Raw genomic sequence first — 27,039 nt, 5'->3', positions numbered from 1 at the left:
TGTCTGGATAAGCTGTGAATTCCCATCTGTATTCCCTTGGAGATGCAAATAGATTGTTCTGCAGTGATGCACCATGTTCTGTGAACCAGGATGACTTTCTCCAGGTATGATTTCTGGCTCAATCTTTTCCTATCCACAGTTTCTGACCTCAGCATTGGGGAGATCTCTGTCAGATTTGCTGAATCCTAGCTGTGGCTTTGACTCAGGCAAATACTGTATGTTTTAGTTGATTTCAAACTCTGCCTACAGATTAAGAGCTCAGGGCTAATGAAAGCCCCAATGCCAGTATTTCAAAACTCAGTAACAGGCCACGAAAACTGAAATGCAAAATAATAATCACTACTTTTTTTTTTCCGTTTTTTTGCTTCAAACGACAAAAATTTGTTACGGTTCTGGACATCGGAAATCCAAAACAGGTCTCAACAGATTAAAATCAAGGTATTCGCAGGGCTAGATCCCTTTCTTCTATGTTTAACTTTTTAGTTGACAAATAATAATTGTATACATGTATGGAGTATAATGTGATGTTTTAAAACATGTATACATTGTAAAATAATCAAATCCGAGAAATCCATATATTTGTCCCCTCAAATATTTATCATTTCTTTGTAGTGAAACAGTTAAAATCTTCTCTTGAAATACACAGTGCATTATTCTTTCTTTCTTTTTTGTAGAGATAGGCTCTTGCTTTGTTGCCCAGGCTGGTCTTTCACCCCTGGGCTCAAGCAATCCTCCTGCTTCAGCCTCCCAAAGTGTTGGGATTATAGATGTGAGACACCGTTTCCATTATTAACTATAGTCATCTTGCTGTGCAATAGAACACCAGACCTGATTCCCTCTATGTAACTGTAACTTTATACCCATTGACCAGGTCATCATTATTTGCTAAACATCCACTGTTGTTCCAGGCACAGTACTAAGTACTTCACATAACTGTTTATTCTTCACATAACCTTGAAATGTGGTCATATTTCCATCTTACAGATGACACACATTCAATAGATACACATTCAATACAGACGTGTATCAGAGAGTTCAAGTCACCAGCCTGAGCTCACACGGCTCCAAGTGGAGAACTGGCTTTCCAGCCCAGAAATTCCTGCTTCCAAAGCGCCCTGTAAGGGGTCCATATGTGGTGCAGGGACCAGCAGTCAACACACACAGGTCAGAGCCAGGATGAAAGCCACGGCACGGAGGATTCTGGGAAACTCTTCTGTACAAAACGGAGCCCCAGTTTCAGCTGCATGTTGTAAGGGAACCAAGAGCCTAAACCTTGGAACTACAGAAGGGCCAAACCCCAGCTCTGTTCTTGGTAGCTGAGTGACTGTGGAGAGGTCTTTAAGCCTCTTTGAGACCCTCATTTTCATCTATAAAAAGAGGATTATGATACTGAGCCATGCTGGATTGCAGGAATGGCAGGCAGCCCAGAGACACAGGGGCAAGGCAGCCAGCTAGAAAAGCAGCCCCCCTCTCCTGCAAGCATCCTTTAATTCTTTATGCTTTCTTTTTTTCTGTCTGGTACTCCTAACTACTGAAGTTACATTTTTCCTGACTTATGACTGTTTCCTTTATTAGAACAAAGCTCCTCAAGGCCAGGGACCTCAGCCATCTAGTTTATTTTTGAGTTCCCTAAGCCAGGGGCAGGGGTTCAGTCAATTACTAATGGATTCAAGAAGCGTCTGTCATCACTGTCATTAACATTACCATTTCAGGGCTGCGCATGGGTTGGGTGGGAGTTCCATGGGGCCAGGACAGCTTCTAAAAGGTCTGATTCTGTGCCCCCCAAAAAATCTGTCACTAAGTATAATCTGGAATTCTGAAAATAAAAAGGCAGGCTTTTCAATGATCAGTGTCTTTTATGATTTTTAACACTGATAAAAATCTGGTAGATGCTAACATGTTCCATCTGACATCTGAAAAATCAAGAAGCAGATCCTTTTTGTCAGTGAGCATCTTTTGCAATCTTAATAAAGTTTGTCATGGGAAGAGGTTTGTGGGAGGCATCAAGTTCCATCCTGCTTTGAAACTTAATGCATGTTACATATAGTAGTTCCCTCCTTATCTGAGGTTTTGCTTTCCAAGGCTTCAGTCACCCATGGTCAACTGTGGTCTGAAAATATTAAATGGAAAATTCCAGAAATAATTCCGAAGTTTCAAATAGCATGCTGTTCTGAGTAGTGGGATGAAATCTCTCACCATCCTGCTCTGTCCTGCCTGGGCCTTGACTCGTTTCTTTGTCTAGCACATCCACGCCATCTACGCTCAGTCAGTAGCTGTCTGGATGATCAGAGATCAGCCGTCATGATATCAAAGTCTTCGTGTTCACATAACCTTTATTTTACTTAATAATGGCCCCAAAGTGCAAAAGTAATAATGTTGACCCATGGTTATAACTGTTCTATGTAACTATTAGTTGTTGTTAATATCTTTCTGTGCCTAATTTATAAATTAAACTTTATCATAGGTACGTATGTATAGGAAAAAATGGTATATATAGGGTTCGGTATTATCCAAGTTTTCAAGCATCGACTGGGGGTCTTGAACTGTATCCCCTGCATATGAGGGGGGAATACTATCTTTCGGAAGTTAAAATGTGGTAAGGACATGCTCAAGGGACTTAAGAACAACTGGCGATTATGACTGCTAGTTACAGAGACCAACGCTGCCCAAGTCCCTGCTTCGTCTAACGGCCAGCAAATGGAAATGTATGGTTTCTGAATTAAAGGTAAGAAAAGCAAACATACGGCTTCCAGCTCCGGAAAACGCTCTAGAAACTGTGCCACATAAGTCATGATAGACTGCTCGTCCGGTGTGTCAACCATGATGTCTGTCAAGAGAGACACAGGGATTAGCAGGAGATACAGACACACACGTTTTCAATAATTTCCCTGCATGCCTAATGGTGAAGAAACCCACACATCATTGAGGGTTTTTTCTCTTTATTTTTCACTTGAGGAACTTTAGGCTCAAAGAGGGCAAATCATTTGAAATCTCACAGCCGGCAGATGAACAGAGAAGCAAGGATATAGAATCCAGGACTTCTTATTTCCAAAATTCTGTCCCTTCTTCCTTGCTGCTTTAGTCCCTGCCACAGTGAGCAACCAGCTCACTGCTGGCTCCATGGGCAAGGATGGTGAACCAGGCAGCCTACATATGGTACCAGGAGTCCTATGTTAGCCTGATCCATGTGGAAGGCTACTTGACAGAGATAGCCAAACCCCTTAAACAGGAGTGGACTCTCCCCCTCTGTCATTCTGCTAATGAAATCTGGTCCTTAAGAAAATAATCTGGGATGCACGTTGAGCTTTATTAAGATGTTCACTGCACTGTTACATATAAGAGGAAATATTTCAGAAACCACCTCAATGTCTACCAGTAGCGGAAGAGCTAAGCTTTTTTTTTTTTTTTTTTTTGAGACAGAGTCTGGCTCTGTCGCCCAGGCTAGCGTGCAATGGCACAATCTCAGCTCACTGCAACCTCCGCCTCCCGGGTTCAAGCAATTCTCCTGCCTCAGCCTCCCGAGCAGCTGGGATTACAGACTGTGCCACCACGCCTGGCTAACTTTTGTATTATTAGCAGAGATGGGGTTTCGCCATATTGGTCAGGCTGGTCTCAAACTCCTGACCTCAGGTGATCCACCCGCCTTGGCCTCCCAAAGTGCTGGGATTACAGGCATGAGCCACCACGCCCGGCTGCTAAATACATTTTAGTACGCCCACTAGATGAACTATTATGCAGCCAATAAAAATATATAATAATGCATTGTAGTAGTATGTAAAATAGTTATGACATAAGTAAAAAAGTGCAAAATTATACAGGCAGTGAATGATACCAATTATGTAAAAATATAATCAGATATATATAAAATATTGAAAAAATATTCATATGATCTGAGTGGTAGAAATATAGGAGACAAAATCTCCTTCATTAGATTTTTCTGTATTTTCCAAATTTTCTACATGGAACAGCAAGTGGTATATGTGTAATAAACATGATTGGAAAGAAAGAGAAAGGACCACTGCTACCTTCTGGCTCCAGGAGCCTGGGGATGTGCAGGGCATCCTGTGCAATGCGGAAAGCCTTCTCGAGATTTTCTCGTGTGGAATTTTCCAGGGCCTGTTTCATGTCCACCAGGCTGGGGTCAATGGCCTTGATCACTGCCAGGAAAGCCAGTCCACTCCTCCAGCTGCCCGCAAAGTCCTGCACTGCCACGCCATACCTGAAGGAAAAACAGCAGCAGTGGCCAGGATGCAGGTGAGTAAACAAACTCAAAGGTGCAAGGTCAGCATACAGCAGCCGCGTCGGTTTCTGAGTGGGGCAGAGCTGCCAGCCTCACCAGGTAAAGATGCCTTGGTCCCTGAGCGTGGGAGAGCTGCCCTGAACCACGCACATTTCCATTTCCAGCCAAATGGAATAGGAGGGTATACATTGCACCATGAGGCAAAATAGGACCCTGCGTTCCCCGATTTCCAGACACATAAAGGGCCAACTGTATAGACCATTCCTTGTATCAGTGACGTTGAAAACATAATAAGAATGTGTGGTGCCATATAAATGGAGCCAGAAAGACACAAGTTTGTACTTCAGCTGTCCCCTCTATGCTTCTAGTGCTGTGGCCTTGGGCAAGTCGCCTACCTCTCTGAGCCTCAAACTCCACACAGTGAACTTGCTGGGGCTTTTGTGGGGAAAGCCGAACCTGGCCCCAGAAGGGCCATGTCATAGGGTCAATCTAACATGCGATGTTGGGAGCCCACGAAAGCCACTCACGAAATGACAGCTGCTATTACCAGTAATAGAAATACAAGCATCATTGTTAAGCGAGGGGCAGATGAGCTTTCAATCTATTTTGTTGAATGGAGGCTACCTAAATTTTTAAAAGTAAAAGTGAAGAACAAAAGAGAAGAGAATCCTGCCAGACGCTGATTTCCTTTAGAATCCATCCTGAGACTCCACCAATCTCTCAACTGTGGTCAATGAACTCTCTTAAAAAAACAAAAAACAAACGGCCCAAACATCTTTTTATTTAGAAATCCTTTAAGACCCAAGAGAAGTTGCAAACACAGTACAGAGTTCCTGTTCTTTCCCCTGCTTCCTCCAGTGACGGCATCGTACGTTACCAGGGTGTGTCATCCAAACCAGAACACCAACACTGGTCCAATACAATTATTAAGTAAGCTACGGACTGCATTTGAATTTCATGTTTTCATGGGTGCCAGTTTTCATGGGGGTGGTGCACAGATTCATGTAACCACCACAGTAGAGAAACAGAACTGTCCCATCACCCCAAGACACTTCTCTCCCTTACGGTCACGCCCTCCTTCTACCCTAACTCCTGGCAATGATCTGTTTTTTGGTTGATTTGTATGTAAACAACATTTAATGGTTATTCGCATTTGTCAATTTCAATCTACCATGCTTGATCTCTCAATCAAAACTCCAAAGATCCACTCTTTTCCCCCTTTTATTTCCACACAGGGGAGGAAGGAATCAATGTCTGTGAAGTGCTTAATATGGGTTGGTACTGTGAAAGGTGCTTTCATGGGTTTTATTCCATTTCACCTAACTGTCCTGGAAGGCAGTGAGTCATAGGTTACCATTTGCAGTTGGAGCATGGAAAGGTAAATGATTCACCAGGTTCTCAACCAGTCTGTATGCTGAGAAGCTGGGGCAGCCCCATGTTGGTTTGGTTTCCACCACACTGGCCTGGCATGTGGGCCCATGGTCCAGGGGCTGTGGGCCTGCTTCTGGTAAAAAGGCCTGAAACAAATTGGCTAAAATCACTCAGCTGCTGGTGTAAGGTGAAACAGGGCCAGAACTTTGCTCCAGTTCACCTGTCTCGATTTTGGAAGGTCAGGCCTTACAGCCTTTATTGTTACTTTTTTTTGGTTTGGCCCAGGCTGGAGTGCAATGGCGCAATCTCAGCTCACTGCAACCTCCACCTCCCGGGTTTAAGTGATTTGCCTGCCTTAGCCTCCTGAGTAGCTGGGATTACAGGGATGTGCCATTACTCCTGCCTAATTTTTGTATTTTCAGTAGAGACGAGATTTCTCCATGTTGTCAGGCTGGTCTCGAACTCCCAACCTCAGGTGATCCGTCCACCTCAGCCTCCAAAAGTGCTGGGATTACAGGTGTGAGCCACTGCACCAAACCTATTATTACTATTTTAAAAGTAGGTACAGACACTGGAAGATGTCCTGAAGCTTAAATGTGTACAAGTCATTAGAATCCACGAGACAGGCCCATTTTGGGAAACAGCATGATGAAAGCCCCTCTGATCTGTGTTCAAATCTTCTCATTAGCCTTGTGCAAACCAAACGTTCTGCAAACTGCATTTTGTGTGTGCTGCAAAACCAGAAAAAAATGCAGTGTTTCCTGTTCTGATATTCTATAGGAAGCAACGGGCACATACATAACTGGCACCTTAATAAATACTAATTCTCTTCTCCTCTGCCTGAAAGCAGCTAATTAAATGAAGCGGAGCAGGGAGAGGGGGCTGTGGCTTACTTTCTCGTTTTTCTCTGCACCCATGCCAACAGGGCCTTGATGGCCTTCCTCTGGTCTTTCACCGATATGGCCACGCTCCTCTCTCTCTCTGTGGTGGGTGTGGGTGGGAAGGATGAGTCTGAGTCTGTGCCCCCTGAGCCGGGGGAGAGGCTGGAAGATGGAGAGTTTCTGCTGAGGTTGCCTGTGAGCTCCTTAATCTGGAAGGAAAATGGTATTTCAGACCCCAGCAACAGACCCACCCTCCCAGCAAGCCCCTTGTCAGGCTAGTGGACACATGACCATGGCTGGAGGGACCAGCTCATGCAGAATTGGTTCCCTGAATGCAGAGAAGCCCTTTCGGATGGCTGTGGCAGGGGACAGGCAGTACTTGCGATGGCATGACCGTTTCATGTGGCTTGTGGTACACAAAATTACACTCTACAGGGAGGACCATCTTTTCCTGAAGTCTCTCCAGCTCCAGCCACCACTTCACACAAGATCTTCCCGACCTGACTCCACCACCCCTTTCCTCTCACCACCCATCATTCCCAGACTTCACTGCACTCTTTCAAGCCCCACTACCTCTGCTCATCCTGCCCTTGCTGCCTCCATGTCCCCTCCCTCCATCAGTGAACTCCTCTCTTGAAGACTTCCGTAAGACACGCAGAACCCTAGGTTCTACCCCAGAGCTACTGGAATCAGAATCTGCTTCAATACCACCCGCAGGCAATTCACACACACAGTAGGTTAAGTCTAACTTAGTTTGAAGGATGAGTAGGGGTCTAGTGCATTCCTATCCTACTCATCCTTCAAAACCCAGCTCTGGCGTCACTTTTTCCAGGAAGATTTCCTCACTCCACTCCCCATTCTTTTAACACATCTTTAGGATGTTTCCAGAATCTCTGAGGAAGTCTAATAACAGGCAGCAGTAATTGAAGCATATATATAACACATGGCGGCAACTTCTTTTTTTTTTTTTTTTTGAGACAGGATCTCATTCTGTCCACCAGACTGGAGTATGGTTTCAAGATATGATCTCAATATAGCCTTGAACTCTCAGGCTCAAGCAATCCTCCAACCTCAGCCTTCCAAGTAGCTGGGACTAGAGGTACACACCAATATGCCCAGCTAATTTTGTTTATTTTTTTATTGAGATGGGGTCTTGCTGTTTCCAGGGCTGATGTCAAACTCCTGGGCTCAAGTGACCCTGCTGCCATGGCCTCTCAAAGCTCTGGGATCATAGGAGTGAGCCACTGTGCCCAGCCCACATAGCTTCTTTTGATGCTCACTGCACATTATGACCACTGCTCCCATTTCACAGACATGGAAACTGAAACAGAGAGATAGTCTTTTTTTTTTTTTTTTTTAAAGTTCAGGGTTCACCCAGAACAGGAACTATTGTCTCCAGACCTTGTTTGTGCTCATGTTTCTCTGAAATGCAGGCATTCAGCCAAAATCCCAAGTAAATCATGCCTGTGTGGATCACTTTCACTCTTGGGAGGGTGATCAAACAGTGAACCATGAGTTTCTATTGCTAAAGAGAGTGGGCTTTAGAAAATGAGATACCAGCTCTCTCCTCCTGACAGGGAAATGAACTTGAGTACTATTTAAAATGACATCTTCCTACTCCAACCACAGATCCAGTTCTTCCTCTATGAAATGTGCATTTCCAGTTAGAGGCTGAGGTTGCAAAGAATGGAACAATAAGATCTCGCCTGCTAGCCTTCTTCCTCAGGCATCTTTTGTGCAAGCTCTTTCATCGTCTCTAAGGAGCACTGAGTGATTATAGGAAAGTAACTCTACCAAGTTCCATTTTTGGTCAGGAGTATTTCTCCAGTTCTTGTGACACTTTAGAACAAAGCTATGTTTTGAAGTAAATATCTAACTCTTCCAGTCCCAAGAGGATGGATATTCTCTTCTAGAGAACTCACACCACTTTTAAAATCACAGGGACTCAAACACTTCAGCAACCAGATTCTTCTAGTGCTTTTTCAGTGAGTAAAAAAGATAAAAATCTGCCATAAGCTAAACCTCACTGCCTCCCCTGATCTAGCCCCACTCTCTTCTGCCACTGCTCAGAAGACACAAGATCATGACTGTGTGTTTTGGAAAGAAAATGATCTTACCTGGAAGAAGAGGATTATGTTCCATATCAGCCCAAGAACCAAAGAAGGGTTGCCATCTGCTATTTCTGCTGCATCGATGCTAACCAGTTTAACCTGGAGGGAAGGAAGTTATGAACTTAAAGGGGGGTGTCCAGGGAAGATAACACTTGTTATTTTCCAGTTCTCTCTCTGTGTGTGTGTGTGTGTGTGTGTGTGTGTGTGTGTTTTCATGAGTCTGTTTTTCTTACTTAAGCTGCCATTCTCAGGGACACTCAGCATGCAAAAGCGTATTTAATTAACACATACACAGCACTTGCACTTACCATGTGCAGTCACTATTCTAAACTCCTTACAAATATTTACTCAGTTTATACTCACAATAACCCTATCGTGCAGGTGTATTAGTCCGTTCTCATGTTGCTGAAAAGATACTACCTGAGACTGGGTAATTTACAAAGGAAAGGGGTTTAATGGACTCACAGTTCCATATGGCTGAGGAGGTCTCACAATCATGGCAGAGGGTGAAGGGAAGCAAGGCACATGTTACATGGCGGCAGGCAAGAGAACCTGTGCAGGGGAACTCCCCTTTATAAAGCCATCAGATCCTGGGAGACTTATTCACTATCATGAGAACAACACGGGAAAGACCTGCTCCCATGATTCAAACTACCTCCCACCAGGTCCCTCCCACAACACATGGCAATTATAGGAGCTACAGTTCAAAATGAGATTTGGGTGGGGACACAGCCAAACCATATCAGTGGGTACTTCTATTGTCCCTCCAGTTCAGGTGAGGAAATTTCAGAGAGGTTAAATATAACATGCCCAGTGCCATGCAGCTGGTAAGGTTTCAGTCATTCTTTTTCCGAGAAAGAGAGATTGGAAAATGCCCAGTAGGTCTGTCTGCTACACACACACCACCACGCCTGGATTTAGCATGTCCTTGAAATAAGCACAGAACACCGACGTCAGCAATCATGGACTGTGGGTGGATGAGTTCACTGCTAAGTAGAAATCATGTGCTGGGAAAAGGTTTATACCCAGGGTTTCTGCACCATTAGAAAACATCCCACTGATTAGTTAAAATGAGCCTCTTGTAGAAACCCTTAGGGTCTTACCTATGTATTTAACTATGTTGTGACCACAGAATGACACTCTTGGTAAATCCCTAAGGCCAACCTGGCATCTGGACCAGCAGCATCTGCATCATGTGGGCCCCCCATGTTAGAAATGTACATTCTCCCCTATACCTACAGAATCAGACACTGTGGGTGAGCCCAGCAATCTGCATTTTAACAAGTGTGCCAGTTGATTCTGGTGCATGCTCGGGTTTGAGGATCACTGCCCTAAGTCATCAGTTCATTCCACAAACAAAATCTCAGTACTGGACACAGATCGGGGCTCTGCAGACCTCTCTGAAAAGGGCCAGAGAGGAAGTATTTAAGGCTTTGCAGGCCACAATGGTGTCTGTCACATTTTTTTTCATCTTTCTTAACAACGCTTAATAAAGCAAAAGTCATTCTTCAGGAGGAGGAGAGGAGAAACAAAGTCAGGATACACCATCAGATCCACACTGTAAAATTCTGCCTGGTAGACTCAGGAAAGAGAACTTGAAGAGAGCACCTCATACGAAATCTTTTCCTTTCTCCTCTATTTCTTTCCTCTCTCACTTCCCCTCATGGCTTTTTAAACTGTCTGACATGGGTCTCTGATCCTATCAGTTCATCATGGGTTTCTGACACCACCAATCAGTTAGGCCTGGGCTTGCCTAATCGAGGGAGACTTCTGGGTTCCCTGGCTGCAGTCTGTTTTGAGGGCAGATGCCAGGAATATAATTCAGACAACACAGGCTCATCGCTGGCAGGTTGGAGGCCAGGAAGGAAGTTGTCGATCCTATGAATAACACAGTCAATCAAATTGAGGTTCAGTACTGCGTCTGCATTCACCACGAGCGCATGTCCTGCAGGATGGATCACGCGTGAGAGCTCGCCTGCTTGTCTGCTAAGCCACTGCTCTGACAGCACCTTCTGTTTCTGTGGCTTACTGAGCACATTCCAGTCCAAGGGAATCAAAGACGCTAGTCAACTTGACCACCACGGCCTTCCCTCTCACCTGGAGGAAGCCCAAATGGCAAGTGACAGCTGTGGCCCTCTAAAATGAGGTTTCAAAGTGAGGAGACAGAGCTGCCTTGTAGGGGTGCCATAAGCACCACAGTGCACCATCCTAAGAGGTGCAGGGCTGAGCAGGGAGCCGCTGGCTCTTGGGAGGGCCATGTAAAGAAAGCACCCTCCTGACCATGAGGTTCAGAGAACTGGGCTGAGGGAAGATGGTGATTGCAGGTGGTCCAAGGCCCCAAGGAGCAGGTATTTCCAAAGACCATGGCTTGGGTACCCAGCCACCATTTTGTTTTTGGTGGTGAATAAAAAAGTTAACAGCTAGACGTCAGTCAAGAGCTTCAGGGACAATGTCTTCCTCCTCTTCTTCCTCCTAACTCAGCTGGTTTTTCCAGACTGAAAACAAGTGGACCACCTGGTTTATGGAAAGATCCCCTCTCCCTCTACAGGTGGGAGAAGGTGGGATCATACTTAGTTATCACATCTCGGGTGATAACTCAGGGGCCTAGTGAGTGACAATGGCCATCCTGAGAATGGAGAGTGATTTTCACAGGTGAGTTTCTTTAGTGTTTACAATATACTCATTTTAGAGATGAGGAAGTTCAGGCTCAGAAAAGCTGAGTAACTTGTATGTCATAGAGCTGGTCCTGTGGGGCAGCCCATCTCTGACGTGGGCATAAATACTGTGCTCTGTGGTATGTGGTTGCAGGGGAGGGAGTGGGGGACACGGGCCAGGCACAGCACCTAACGTCATCTGAATCCTGGAGCAGAGAGGACCTGGCTGCTGCCTGGCATCCACCACCCAGTTCTGGGCACTGCTTTGACTCAGCAGAGCCGTTTTAGCCTGTTGAGGACAGTGGGCTGAGACAATGGGACAAGGAGCGACCAGCGAGGGCCCACTGAGTACTTTGTGGATTCTGGGAATGGGATAGACACTGCATCTGAAATGCTCCTTTCCACCTGGCTCACTCCCTCGGGCTTGCCTTCCCACTGGGCTGTTCACTTGTCCTACCCGCCTGGCCAATGGGGCCCAATAGGGCACCAAGCTGACGTAGGATGCCCACATTTGGAATATTTACCATTGCTTGAAAAAGTAGGGTGGATGGAGGCTTTAATGTTCATTACCTCCAGGCAGCTACTGCGAGCAGTTTGGAAAATACAACAGATGGATGTCAGGAGGCCAGGCCTCCCCAGGCCTCTGCACTGCACTTCCTCATTGCCACACCTGTTCGTAGGCTAGTCCCTCCCACTTAGCTGTTTGTTTTCACCTCTGCAGGATCGTCCCTCTTCTTCATGCCCCTGGTGCAACATGCAGCTTCCTGTCCATGTGAGGTCTCTTCCAGCTGACCCTAAGCATCTTGAAGGCACAGATGAGTCTCTAACATAGCTGTCTGTCCCCAGCGCTGAGCAGTCCCAGGCCCACAAATGACCCTTAGTAAATGTGACCCAAACTGGTTGCTGAAAGCAAAACTGTGATGCTGAAATGACCACGAGGCAGAGAGAGCTCCTCCTGCAGGCAGTGGTGGGGCTGCCCTGAGGCTGCAGGGGCAGGGCAGTGGGGGCATGTCCCACCGTCCCTTCAGGGGGCTCTGCGGTGGTCCTGGTGCCTGGCAAGGGTTCTGTCCCTGATTCCTTGGTCTTTCAAGTCATTCTGTGGCTACTCAGTATCTTTTTAGCAAATTCCTTTTCTGCTTAAATCAACTGAGTTCAGCTTCTGTTACTATGAAGAACCCCAAATGAATCCCACTTTATGATAAAATCTCAGTGTGTGTGCCAATGTGTTGGGCAAGCTGGGTTTTGTTTTAACACGGACTGATTGGTGAAACCTAATGAAAGAGGGGCAATGAAACTCCATCCCTGATGAGTCAACCCTTCCCATGTGCGAAGAACATGGGGCAGAGTTCCAGGCACAGGAAAAGCTCATCAGAGTCTAGAAAGTTACATCAAAAAAGGGAGAATTTTATAATTTTTTCCCTGACTCATTTAGTCTTCCTCTTCCCCTTTTTCTCCCATATTCTAAGTTGCAAGAGAGAGCTTTACACTTGGACATGCTCGCCATACTCTTATTAAGGGAAATGAAGAGGAAAGCATGAACTAAATTCCAAATATTTGAGAGCCGGTCAGCTGCTCTGCCCTTCCGCAACTGAACATCCATCAGAGTTTTAATCTGATGGACGCAAAGTGGGTGGGCATGGAGTCAGGGACTATGTTCCCAACAGAGGGGTCACCTAAGTGATTTCTGTGAAATTTAAGCTTAGTTGAATTTGACCATTTTAGCTCAGGCTTCATGGTTCTCTTGCGACCGGCACTGAACTTCAGATGACATTCTGTTCCTCATAGGACAAGCTTGTGTTAGCAGGATGCGCTTCAAACACTTACATTGCTATCTTCCAAAAACTTGAGTGCTTTCGCTATGTTGTTCAACCGAAAAATACGATGTGATGAACATTTGTATTCGTGCAGCTATAAAACAGAACAGAACAAACAAGCACATTCAACCCACGCAGGCACTTCACAATGCCCAGCGCTGCCGCTGGGTGTGCTTTACTTTTTTCACATGAGTTTCAAGACAAAGTTAGGCGCTCACAGCTAACACCCACCTGGCATGCATCCAAACCCAGGTACCTCTCAGGACGTACAAATGTGACATCAGAGAGCTTTCGAAGCTTGGCCTTATTTACAGTACTTGGGATTTAACTCACTGAAGCTGGTGAGTGGGGGGAACTGAAGTGAGCTGACAAGGGACAAATTTGTCAAATTTTTTCTCTGGGACCCAGCTCCTGGCTTGTTAGATTCCTCCCTTCTCCTGAGACCCTCAGTCACATGTTCCCTTCGCTGAACTGCTGCTTTTGTTAGGGCAGGGAGCATGAGCTGTCAGCATCACCGCTCAGCTGCTAAATCATCCAGCCCAGGTCCTCCCCAGTGGCGGCAGATGTTTCTGTTTTCTAGCCAAGAGATTTGTGGACAGTTATCCCAGGTCAAAAGAGAGAAAGAGAGAAGGATGTCTGCAGAAGCTAAAACTCTGACAGTGTTAACTCTACATACCAGGACTGCCATCACAGTCAACTTAACCCGAATCAAAGCGCATCGAGGCTCCTCCAGGTTGGGGGAAGATGCATTTCATGGCAAACCAGTGGGTCAGTTGTACCAGCTGTGAAGTGCCAGGCCACGCTCATGGGGAAGTGGAGGCCTATTCTTGGCTGGGCTCCAGAATCAAAGACTCCCCACGGAGGCCCACCAGGGACACAGCAGCTGGTGACCCGGGCTCTGGCAATAGAGTGGGGAGCCTGTGTTGCTGGGAGCACAAACAAGGGACCAGAAGGCACTTTTTCATGGAGTCTTTTGGAGACCATGCTCATGGCACGTCCCTCCAAGGAACCACATACTGTTGGGAATTCATCACATAACATTGCATAGCCCTCTGTGAGTGCCGCTAATAAATTTTATCTCCTGTTTTGCCACTAAGAAAGCAAAGTGGGGGAGGGTTAAGAAGCCTGATAAGGTATTAGCTACATTACTTCTGAGAAGGGAAGCAGGGACTCTTGACTCTAGACCTACAGTTAAGGACAGGCCCAGGACACTCTGTGCTGGCTGAGCTACGGTTTGGTAGAGGGGTGACCCCACGGCTGCACCTCTGTATTAGGCACGATGGGTTGCCAAGGCCAAATCAAACACTGGACTCCAGAGCAGGTCTTCGCAACCTTCACACTCCTACATTCTGGACTGGGTCAGGTTGCCCCCTCATGGAACATTTCATCATGTGTGGGCGATGGCTGGCTGTCACACCCGGGGGCGATGTTGGCATTTAGCAGTTAGATACTAGATGTCCTGCAATGCACAGGACATCTTCCCACAATAAGAAACCATCTGACCCAAATGTCAACCGTGCCAAGGCTGAAAAATCCCACTGTCTGTGAAGAGGAGAAAAAGGGCCAATCTGCACACAGCAGATGCATGCAACATGGAGAAGTCTGGCTCATGTCCAAGGTGAAATGAATGTCAAGGCCAGCTGGCTCCACTTCAGTCATACTTAAAAGAATGTTCTAGAAGCCAGCAGTTCTAGTTTTAGCCCTAGGGTGGTTAACAAAAGGACTTTCCCTTCCAATTTTTCCAGTTTTTAGTGATAATTCTAGTTTATATAATGGCTGGCGGGCTAAACTTTAACTGTTTAGTTCTAATCTTAAGCCTTAACAGCCTCACAGAAAACACTGGGCATTTATTTACTAAAATACATTTACTTTTTTTTTTTTTTTAAAGGTACTAGTTTGTCCCATATGATTATATGCCTCATAGGCACCAATAAAAAAGAAAAGTCACTGCTTCAGAGTTTCTTGTCCAGGTGTGTGTGTGTGCACGCAGGTATATGTGTTGAAAAAAAAAACCTCAGCAGTGTTTTCCTTTGCATATTCCTTCTTTCTGACCCTTATGTGACATACGTACCAGATTCTGCCCAGACAGGACTTCTAACAAAGCCATTAGGATTTTGCCATCTTGTATATCAATGAATAAGTCTTTAACTTCTAGAGGTGGGTTGCACTTTGAAAGAGAAGAGAAGAAAGTAGCCAATTAGCAACCTGTGTGGTCCACAAAGCTATTTCAGAGATGCAGGTATCTGCTCAAGAGGAAACTTCCAAACATCCGGTTCTGTTTACAGGCAGAAAAGGCCATCCAAGGAGGTAGCAGGCCCCTCCTCCTTGAGGTGATGCCTGCCTGGGTAGCCGTGCACAGCCACTTGGCAGGTAGGCTGCAGAGAAGATTCACCACCAGGGGGCTGATCAAACTAGTGACCCTTGGGGGCCCTTGTAACCTAAGAGCTCAGACCCCAAGTTCAGATCACATCCACATGCTTAAGGGCAGAAAGAAATGGCATGTCTTGACTGTATCCTTCCGTAGAATAAAATAATTCCATTAGGATTTATGTGAAATTACCTAGTGCAGGCCCTTCCTTTTATTTATTTATTTATTTTTTGAGGCAAAGTCATGCTCTGTCACCCAGGCTGAAGTGCAATAGCACTATCTTGACTCACTGCAACCTCCACCTCCTGGGTTTAAGCGATTCTCTTGCCACAGCATCCCGAGTAGTTGGGATTACAGGCGCCTGCTACCATACCCTGTTAATTTTTGTACTTTTAGTAAAGACGGGGTTTCACCATGTTGGACAGGCTGGTTTTGAACTCCTGACCTCAGGTGATCCACCCGCCCTGGCCTCCCAAAGTGCTGGGATGATAGGCGTGAGCCACCCCACCCAGCTGCCCTTCACTTTAGATTTGGGGAAACTGAGGCTCAAAGAGGGCGAGTGATAGTTGCAGCATTTGGTCATTTGGTCAAGCTAGCTGTTCAGTATTGTCCTGTTTCCTGTATCAGGCCACAAGGGCCGAACACATGCACACTCAAGATCCACATGGCAATGACAAGACCCTGGGCCGGTTACTCTCCAGGCTTCAGTCTGGGTATCAGTAGGGGTCCCCCATCTCCTAGACTGCTTCAGTCTTCAAAAGTGCGCCCTCCTGAGGTGCCTGTCATTGTTTTACCAATATTTAGACCAAGTCTGGAGGTAGAGGAACCCTTAGCAGAGGAAGCCAGAAAGGGCGCTGGCGTGTGAGACTTGGCTGGGAGGGGGTACAGCTGGCTGGACACAGCTGGCCTGCTGCATGGCTCAACGGTTGGGTGAAGGGAAGGATCCTTTCCTTACCCCACATCCGTAGGCTTACTAGGAACTCAAAGGTTCAGAAGTCGATTTACATGGCCATGAATATGTTTAAGTGTATTTACATGTTTAGGTACAAAAGCAATACAAGCTCATTATTACAAATCAAACTCATTAAAGTTATACCAAAAAAACTAAAAAGCTACATGTTACCCGCTCTATTCCTCCACAAAATGCAGCTTCCTGAGATAAACCAACATTGCACCTCTCACATCAGCCAGTGAGAAGCAAGAGCGTTAGACACACCTGAGTTCAAAGCCAAGCTCTACGTCAACAGTGACTTGGCCTTGGACATGTTCTTTAACCTCCCTGGGCCTAACCTGACCTTGCACACTTGCAAAGACAGTGTACTTGTCTGCCAGGGCAGGTGAGGAGTCTGACCCTCCTCAGAGGGCTGAGCTGGAATGAAATGAGATCATGCAGGTGGGGAGGCTGGCACAGCGCCCGCCTGCCCAGCCCAGTCCCACCTGCTGACTGCTAAGTGGCTTCCTGCCTGCAGAGCCTTGGGATGCTCTCCTTAGGAAGACATATCATTCAGAGGGTGTATGCCTTGTGCCCATCAGTGGAAGGGACATGTCCTCAGCTGACTGCCCCTTCCTAGTGAATGGCTCTTGAAACATCTTCTTTCTGCTCTACTCACTCACTGTTAGAAACAGAAGCTCAGGGCTGCAAAGAACAATTAGCACTGAGACAAAGAATTTTTTTAGCAATGCAGTTTTTACTTCCTGGACTGCAGGAAGGGTACCCTCGCTAGCCATCCTGCCACAAGAGTATAATGAACAAAGGACCACAGACACATTTATTCCTTATGTATTTGGGGCTGTTCTTACTGCTGTCTCTGATCTATGTTGGCTGGAGCCTGACCTCACAATCTAAACTAAAACCCGACTGGCTAACAACTTAAAACTTTTCTAAACAGGGAAAAGCAATGGAGAGCTGGGACATGCCTGTGAGCGTGTTCAGCACAGAGATACTGGTTAAAGTACAAGGACACAGACTGTACTATGTGCCTGTAAGCATGGCATGTCTAACAGCTACACAGGATAGGGCTTAACAAAGAGTTATTAGCACACTTATTCTTTAACAAGAAAGGAAACTTTAAAGAGGAACTTTTTCTTCCCACACTCACTTTCTGGGTTCCCTGGGTCAGTAAATGGAAGCCCTAGTCAGTTCATGTAGACTACTTCCATCTCCCTGAGGAAAAAGGCAATTCCCTAACCAGGATCTGGAGTGTGGAGGGGGGCCTGGGAGAGAATAGCTAGAAGCCCCCTGGGCTTTCCTCTCTGAGCCTAGATCCGGAAGGGGTCTGCTGTCCAGGCGAACTGACACTGTGTGGTTCAACACAGTATCCACTAGGAGCTTGGCTGTACATGGCCGCAAGTCTGAGGAACTGGCTGGAACTTGTGAGTTAGATGCTCCAGGGCAGGGATTTGCAAACTGTGTTCCCCAGAACCTTAGGCTTCAGCAGAGCAGCTTTAGGACACCCTATGAGACATAGTGGGGTGGAGGAGGAAGCTGATCCTAATGGCCCCCTTTAATCAGAGGTACAGCTTTTATTGGCCTGTACAGACATCCCTCAGTATCTATATGGGATCAGTTCCAGGACTTTCCTCAGATACTAACATCTGCAGATGCTCAAGTCCCTGATATATAATGGCACAGTATTTGTATATAATCTATGCACATCCTGCCATATACTTAAAATCATCTCTAGATTACTGATAATACCTAATTCAGCGTAAATGCGATGTAGATAGTTGTTATACAGTACTGTATTGTGCAGGGAGTAGTGACAAGAACCAAATCTGTACATGTTCAGTGCAGATGCGGTTATTTTTCTGAATTTTTTTTATCTGCTGTTGGTTGAACCCACAGATGTGGAACCTACAGAGAAGGTGGGGTGACTACATTCACAGTTCTAGGCAATGCTTTGCTTGAAGAAAGGTTTCTACTATCTAAACAAGCTTGATAATAACTCCTCTTTAATCACAACAGAATCTCTGGGAGCAGGGTCCAGAAACCTGCATTTTTCTTCTTCTTCTTCTTCTTCTTCTTTTTTTTTTTTTGAGAGGAGATCTTGCTCTGTGGCCCAGGCTGGAGTGCAGTGGCATGATCATGGCTTCCTGCAGTCTCAAATCCCCAGCTCAAGTGATCCTCCCATCCCAGTCTCTTACATAGTTGGAACTACAGGCACGTGCCATTGTGTCCGGTTAATTTATAAAATTTTTTTAGAGATTAAGTCTCTCTACATTGCCCAGGCTGGTCTCAAAGTCCTGGGCTCATGCAATATGCTCCTACCTTGGCTTCCCAAAGGGCTAGGATTACAGGCATGAGCCACCGTGCCTGGCCAAAAACCGATTCTTAATAAGCTCCCACCCCAGCATGAACTTCCTGTTTACCTTTTTAGATGGGGGACTTTGGCAAGGCTAGAGCAGCTGGTCTGGGTGCTCTCTCTGCTCCTGCATACAGGGAAAGGTTGGGCATTCACATGGGAGCCAGGATTAATGGGGCATGGTGCTCCTGAGGCCAACGGGAAGGTGGCAGCCATAACCAGCCAGAGACGCAGGGGCAGGAAACAGTGGAACTGAGGCCCAGCCACCCTTTCCCTGTGGGAAAGCCTCCTTCCCGTGGCAGCTGTGGAGGGCCTGTGTTTTATATTTTATGGAGGAAGGTGGCATTTCCTTACCCTTCATATGAGTCCCTTTACTCCCAGTTAGTCAAAATACAGGGCAATTCCACCCGCAGGTGCACAGAAAAGGGCTTCGCTTCAAGGGCAACAGCATCTTTGAACCAAAAGGCAAATTATTTTCTTTGCAAACTGCCCCAGCTCCTTGGGCACATTCCACCCCAAGCATGACGGCATCAGGTTACTGAGGCTCTTACGGAAATGTTATTCCTGTTAATGCGAGACAGAAAACGCGAGACCCGAACAAAATACCCCCTGATAAATGGACTAACAAAATTTCCAGTTACCAGCCCTGGCCGTGGCCAAGCCTGACTTCTGAGTTAAACCTGAAGAATAATTTCCATTGACAGTTCCTGTAAGAGCCTCAGCAGCAGCAGCAAACGGGGCCTTGGCCAGAGTCCATCCTGCGAGCTGGCAGGGGGAGAAATTGAACCTGCGCCAGGGAAAACACTCCTTGGGCCCCAAATGCTCCGTGGGCTTCATGAGATTGGTATGGCCGAATAAACAGCACCCCCAGGGCTTTCTTCATGATCTAACTCCTTTGGTAAATTAAGGAATTTTTCCAGAAGCCAGAGACTCAGTAAATATTTCTGACAGCCTTCAAATTGCAGTTAAGCCCAATTCACCAAGGAGTTCCCAGGTTTCCTTTACATGAAAGGTTGTTCTTGAAAGTCTCAAGGTTGGAAACATGGCTGTTAATTTTGCCCTGTTTATTAGACATCAGTTTCAGGTGCTATCTGATTTATCTTCAGAGTGGGTACTACCCACCTGCGCTGAGAAGGGGGCAGGAATCTGGCCAAGGAGAAAAATCCTTGGTATGATAAATGTGAACAGAGGTTCATTTGGGGCGGTGGGTGAGATTGGGGGTATTTGCCACATGACCCTCTGTACTTTTCTGTATTAATTTATTTTAATTTTTTAAAAAAGAAAGAAAGAAATACTCCATGGCTCTAGTGTGTCCTCCCGCAGGAATTTCCGGCTACCCTGACACACATCAGGCATTAATTTCAGAGCTCAGGGATCTCAGGTTTGGGGACCAGTTTTCTTTTCTTTTTCCCCCAAAAATAACACTTCACTTTAAAAGCAATGCCGAAAATGTACCAATAGTCAAAACAACTGGCAGATGATTTATAAAGCTCCATTGGTGATACAATCTTTCACTTGTAGAGTTCAGGAGGCTCCTGGGTGATGTGGTGGCACCATGTCACGTGTTCTACATGTGGGGAGTGGAGGCGTGGGTGGCTGAGTGCATGTTTGTACAATACCCTAGACCTAAAGGTAAACTACTTGAATTAGAATTGCGGTCAAGAGCCCCACTTCCTAAAAGCCACATTTATTTTCTCTGCTTTCTAATCATTTCAATGATTTCCTAAGAACCTTTCTTATTTGTTAACCATAAGAGCAGTCAATAGTACTCTTGAACCATTTAGTTTGTTGAGACAGGGTTTCACTCTGTCACCCAGGCTGGAGCGCAGTGGTGCGATCTCAGCTCACTGCAACCTCTGCTTCCTGGATTCAAGCAGTTCTCCAGTCTCAGCCTCCCCGGTAGCTGGGACTACAGTCACATGCTACCATATCTGGCTCATTTTTGTATTTTTAGGAGAGACAGGTATTTGCCATGCTGGCCAGGCTGATCTCAAACTCCTGACCACAAGTGATCCACCTGCCTTGGCCTCCCAAAGTGCTGGGGACAGGCATGAGCCACCGCGCCCAGCCTCTCTTGAACCTTTCAAGAGGAGAAGAGAGAAAAAAATAGACATACCTAGAGACATGAAAGTGGGGTGCTACCAGCTTCAAACAGAATTGAGACTGCTAGCTGAGTACAGATGGAAAGCCAGGTAGTGGTGCTTAAGGAGAAAGAGGTGAAGTGAGGAGATAAAAATCAACTTTCGGCCGGGCGCGGTGGCTCAAGCCTGTAATCCCAGCACTTTGGGAGGCCGAGGCGGGTGGATCACGAGGTCAAGAGATCGAGACCATCCTGGTCAACATGGTGAAACCCCGTCTCTACTAAAAATACAAAAAATTAGCTGGGCATGGTGGCGCGTGCCTGTAATCCCAGCTACTCAGGAGGCTGAGGCAGGAGAATTGCCTGAACCCGGGAGGCGGAGGTTGCGGTGAGCCGAGATCGCGCCATTGCACTCCAGCCTGGGTAACGAGCGAAACTCGGTCTCAAAAAAAAAAAAAAAAAAAAAAAAATCAACTTTCTAAAAAAAGAGAAAAATTGTCTCTCCTCTCCCAGCCCCAGCTCCACAGCCTTGAGGTCCACCTCATGTGCCAGGAGGGCTGGGGTTTCTGCCTGCTCCCATTCCCCTTCTCACCCAGAGCTCTTCACCCCTTCCCAGCAGTGCCTCTCCTCCGTCTCTTTCTTGGGGGAGCTGATTCTGCTGCTTCTGTTTTACGGTGTGTGCATGAGATGCTTGCACACAAAATGCAACTCAAAACAGCCAGACCACAGAATGCAAGAAAAAAAAGAAACAGTGGAAGAGAAGGGCCACTAAGTTGAATACAGAAGAGAAGCCACAGAAAGTTCAGGAAAGCCATATAATGTCTCCATGCCTCTGTTTCCTCCTTCTGATAGGAGAGGGTAACCCGAGTCATCTTGAGGATGACTGGAGACGTGGCATGTGTGTGGCACTAAGCAGGATGCCTGCTGCAGAGTGAAGTACATCAAAAGCGGCAGGTAATATTATTATTATTATCATTATTATTTTTTTTTGAGATGGAGTCTTGCCCTGTCGCCCAGGCTGGAGTGCAATGGCACAATCTTGGCTCATTGCAACTTCCACCTCCCAGGTTCAAGCGATTCTTCTGCTTCAGCCTCCTGAGTAGCTGGGATTACAGGGGTGCGCCACCAAGCCTGGCTAATTTTTTTGTATCTTTAGTAGAGACAGTGTTTCACTATGTTGACCAGGCTGGTCTCAAACTTCTGACCTTGTGATCCACCTGCCTCAGCCTCCCAAAGTGCTGGGATTACAGCCACTGTGCCTGGCCCCATTACTGTTATTAAACAGCAACACGGTGTGACTTTAGAAGGACATCTAGTTTTGTCCAAAGATGATCAGAGTTCTTGCATGAATCAACTCAAATACCCACAAATGGCTCTTGGCTCTTCACAGAGCCCAGTTCTGGCAATCAAGATGCCCACCTGAGTTTCAGGCCCAAAGACACCTGCTTCCTGTCTATGGAGGTGCTGGTGTGTTCAACAAGGAGCACCTTCCAATATCTGCTCAGATTCCTACTTAAGGACAGACCCTCTCCTCCTTCCCCTGACGAGACTCAGTCATCTCCTCCCAGTCCTGAGCTTGGTAACCGGCAGGGGAGGCACTCACAGATGTTTAAGTGAATGAACAACAAAAGGAGCACAGGTCACCAGGTCCCCCTCCACTCTTGCAACTGCCGATTCAGCAGCAGATGAATCTATCACTTAGCGAACACCCAAGTGCCCCATTACCTTTTCTAGATGTAGATTTATCCATCGAGTAAAGGTCCTCTTCTGCACATTTTCCCTCTCAACTGAAAACAAAGAAATGCCATTAGCTGAGAGAAAAACAAATACATGCAAAATCACACCTCCCGCTGCCTGAGGGGAGATTCTAGGTGGAGGGCAGACAGAACCCCAGGATGACCCATGTAAAAACAGAGTCCTTTCTGGAAGGGGTTGGCAAGGCCTTAGCTGGCACCAGAACCCATGCTCCCCAGCCCAACCCCTGAGCATTTATGTAAACCCACAGATTCAGACACACAGAACAGAACGTTCTCTACAACGCAATTCAAGCATTTAGACATCTGACAGTCCACGTTAAGAAGCACTGCTGAAAAAAATACAAATCAACCCCACAAGGCTGTAATGGCACTGCATAGCCACCTAGTGGCAGTGGCGGGTGTGAGGAGATGGGAGAGGACAGTCATGGTGGGGTGGAGTGGAGTCCATGATTACGAATTGGGATAGGGGCTCTGGAAAGTGCCGCAGTGTGGTGAAAGGAACTGACAGACCAAGATCAGACCCTGAGCCCTGCCATCTCCCAGCTTTGTGTGCCCGGGCTGGTCCTCTCCCCCCCTGCCCCCACCATGTCTCATCTGCACATGAGGATGAAGAACTCACTCCCCAGGCTGCTCTAAGGACACTCAGGCCCCTGCAGAGCCAGCTCCACACAGTCCCTGGCACAGGGGCTGCCAGTGATTTTTCTTCGTAACTATTATTTCTAGAGCTAAGGCAGACTTTGCGCCCTTCAGGAAAAGAGAGTCCTGCAGGCACCTGCTGCTGAGCCAACTTGAGCCAGAAGGACCTAAACCAGGAATGGACCCCTTCTACCCAGGGATAGCATTACCCAAAGAGGTTTCTTAGCAAAGATCTCTCACTGCCAAGGGCAACTGCCATCTGCCAAGCACTTACTGCGTCCTGGACACTTTGTTTCCATTCATGCTTTTTTTTTTTTTTAGATGGAGTCTTGCTCTTTCACCCAGGCTGGAGTGCAGTGGTGTGATCTCGGCTCACTGCAACCTCTGCCTCCCGGTATCAAGCGGTTCTCCTGCCTCAGCCTCCTGAGTAGCTGAGATTACAGGCATGTGCCATCACACCCAGCTAATTTTTGTATTTTTAGTAGAGATGGGGTTTCACCATCTTGGCCAAGCTGGTCTTGAACTCCTGACCTTGTGATCCACCTTCTTCGGCCTCCTAAAGCACTAGGATTACAGGCATGAGCCACTGCACCCGGCCTCATCTTTAAACCTTACAACAGGGGTCCCCGACCCCGGGGCTATGAAGCAGTACTGGTCTGCGCCTGTTAGGAACTGGGCTGCACAGCAGGTGGTAAGCAGCAGGGGGAGCAACCACCTGAGCTCCGCCTCCTGTCACATCAGCGGCGGCATTAGATTAGATTCTCGCAGGAGCATGACAACCTTCCCCTCACCACCCTGTCTATGGAAATATTTTCTTCCACAAAACTAGTCCCTGGTGCCAAAAGGGCTGGAGACCACTGCCTTACAACTCCCCCTGCAAAGTAGAAATGATTATTTTACAGCTGAACAGAATGGGGCTCAGACAAGTTCCAGTGACTTGCTCAGCTGAAGACAGGCAGAGCTGGGAATCCCCAGCGAGGTCTGTCCGCCCCACACTGGCCAGAACCCTGGAAGTGGAAGGCTTGAGTTTGAATTCCAGTCATTCCAATCGTGCCAAAGGTGTCTGCAATAGTCACAACAGTGTTTTTTTTTTTTTTTTTTTAAAGTACCGAACGCTTGCTTTGTGGTAGGCACGGAACCAGGTAATTTACATGCATTAACTAATTTAATCCTACCATCCTCTGTGGCAGGTGCTATTACAACCTTCAGATGGGACAGTGGTGATCAGGGAGATGGTGTAACTTGTCCGAGGTCGCACAATTAATAGTAATGTTATCATTTCTGTCTTACAGATGAAGAAACGGAGGGGCAAATAGTTAATAAACAGCCCGAATCTGGTGGAACTCCAGATTCTGTGCTTTTTCCGCTCTCTCCTGAGTTCTGTGGCCTTAGCTGTCTTGGGGCCCTCGAGGACCCAGAGGATGTTTCGGAGGTGGGTCCCAGCGCTAGAGTCTGGGTGAGGACGTCTGGTGGCCTGAGGCTGCAGCCTCCTTGGTGCCAGCTGCCATGCCTCCAGGGAACTTCCTTCAATATCTGAGCCAGATGACTCCTAAACTACTCAGTTCTGGATTTCAACATATTGAAAGACCGTATAATATATGCCTAAAACCATTTCACATTTCTTTAGCAATAAGAAAATGAGAGGCAATTTATCTCCTGTAGGAGAGCAAAGGCTATGGTTTTCTGTAACAACGGACTTTCTTCTTCTTGGCCTCATTATTTGGTAGAACGTGGCACCCATAAAACACATTTCAATATTATGCCTTTCAATCTTTTTAATTGAAGAACCAGCAGACAGTAATTACGCACATAACTGCTTTTCTCTCATTTTCCTCCTTTTCTGTAAGGGAGGGTCGCTGGCTAGTAGGCATAAGAATTAAAGAGCGAATTACAGTAAGCTGTGTTTCATGGGTGAGAAGGAAGGGAGAGGGAAAAGAATTGAACAGAAATGAGGCTGGGAGGGACATATGCGAGACCAGTGAGTACCAGAGTCTTGGAAACTCCCAGAAGCTGGGAGAGTGTCTGTCCCAAGCTCTATTGGAGATCCTTCCCCTTTGAAATATGGATCCACCTTATTCTCTCTGATGGCTACAGCATTTTCCACAGTCTGGGTGTCCCCCGTGTTGAAGAACATCAAGGCTACTGCCTATTTTTCACCGTTTTGAGCAATGCAGATACAAGCACTGTATGATATCCTGGTGCACGGTTCTTTGTGCACAAACATATGAACGTATTTCTTACCCGTGACAACTAAAAGTGGAACTGCTAGGTCTCAGTGGTAGGCACATTTAAAATTTTAATAGCTACTTCCAAATTGCCCTCCCACGAGGCTGTCCCGGTTTATACTTTTACCCCCACCTGTCTTGAAACAAGTTTATGGGGACCGTAAAGTATTTACGCACACATTCAAACACTCCGGCTGGTTTCTCCACATGGCTTCAGTGAGAGCAAAGTATATCCCTTGAAACAGAAGTGCATTTAGTAAAAGCCTCAGAGAACCTGGGTTAGGCTGCTAGTTTAACTGCAATCCAGGGTGTAAATGAGGAGGTGGGTATCTGACAGTCTACACAAAACTCATCTACCATCCATCCATTCATCTACCCATCTATTTATCCAACTATCCATCCACCTACCCATCCCTCCATCCATCCCTCCATCCATCTATCCACCACCCATTTATCCACCCATTCATCCATCTGTCCATCCATCCATCAAGCCAGCCATTCAGCCAACTACCCATCCTCCCACCTGATATTTATTCAGTAATCACCATATTCTGGAAATTATGACAGGCTCTCTGGACAAAACCAGAGATGAAGAATTAAGCATTCATGGAATCTGCACTCCAACAATTCACAGTCACGTAAGTAAAAGAGAGAAAACATGGATGTCACAAGGTGCACATGCAAGGAGACATCGATTAGAACGCCGAAGGCTGACAGGAACTGGAAAAGATGACTTCAGACCCCGTGAGGCACTCCTGCAGGGCCCCAAGAGGATCTGCTGGCAGAACTGGAAAAAGGCGGGGGGTGGCCAAAGGCAAAGACTCTGTTCTAACCCTGTCCTGATTCAGAGCCAACCCCTCTGGGTGGCTTCACTTCCATTCCAGCCAAGGCCAGCAGGCCGACCTGAGCACAGATCAGCTTCAACAGCAAAGCTGACCCGCGGAGGGGGATGGGGCTGATAGAAGGACCCCAGGGGACCCCAAGACAACCACAAATAGCAGACAAGTCCCAAACTAAAGCAGAGTGTGGACACCACGTTACCCGAACCTGAAACTGGGACGCGTCGCTCAATACACGGGAGAGGCTGCGAGAACTCAAGCCTGCCCCAGAACATCCACTCGGGCGCCACACCCCTGGCTGGGCGACCTTGGGCACATCTGAATTTTAAAACACCTCTGCCTTGGTCTCCCCTCCACAGAATGAGGTTGGCCATGCCTCCCTCACAGGAACGCTATGGAGATTAAATGATATCACCCCAGAAAGCACCCCCACAGCTGCTCCCGCCAGCAAGGCCAGTTTCCTCGGCCCCCAGGGTCCCCCAGCGTTGCTCTGGTCACCGGCATTTTGACTGGTGTCTCGACACGCAGGTCTGCGGCTCTTTCATGGCCGTCTCGCTTTGAGATGCCCACCCCCATCCTGCAGGCCCTCTCCACTTCTGGCCTGCCAAGACTCCATAAACTTTATATAGTTTCCATAAAGCCAACGGCCCCTTTTTTCCTATCACGTTGTAAAGGTGTAGGAAACCATTTCTCTGGAAGGGCCTGGCCTTCGCACAGAGCGTCTGTGGGGCCCGGTGTGGGTTTACTGGGCAAGAATAGAG

At 46.9% G+C, this 27,039-nt stretch overlaps 1 protein-coding gene across 5 annotated transcripts in view; it reads right to left on the bottom strand.

The window, feature by feature from the left end:
- The window catches only part of CLMN (calmin), a 131,580-nt gene that overhangs the window by 25,096 nt on the left and 79,445 nt on the right, over positions 1–27,039 (bottom strand). For all 5 annotated transcript variants that reach the window (XR_005200190.1, XR_005200191.1, XM_017528188.2 and 2 more), the window contains exons 2-8: positions 22,547–22,608; positions 15,143–15,238; positions 13,082–13,165; positions 8,610–8,702; positions 6,505–6,701; positions 4,026–4,219; positions 2,745–2,827 (exon numbers count right to left, since the gene is read on the bottom strand). Coding sequence is in view for 3 of the 5 variants with exons in the window: in XM_017528188.2 (XP_017383677.1) it covers positions 2,745–2,827; positions 4,026–4,219; positions 6,505–6,701; positions 8,610–8,702; positions 13,082–13,165; positions 15,143–15,238; positions 22,547–22,608 (809 nt within the window). In the remaining 2 variants the exon portion in view is untranslated. The remainder of the gene's footprint in view (positions 1–2,744; positions 2,828–4,025; positions 4,220–6,504; positions 6,702–8,609; positions 8,703–13,081; positions 13,166–15,142; positions 15,239–22,546; positions 22,609–27,039) is intronic.

Source organism: Cebus imitator, unplaced genomic scaffold, assembly GCF_001604975.1.
Source record: "Cebus imitator isolate Cc_AM_T3 unplaced genomic scaffold, Cebus_imitator-1.0 Scaffold52, whole genome shotgun sequence".
Lineage (NCBI taxonomy): Eukaryota > Metazoa > Chordata > Mammalia > Primates > Cebidae > Cebus > Cebus imitator.
Note: the sequence above shows the minus strand (reverse complement) of the source record. Positions and strands in the feature narration are given on the sequence as shown.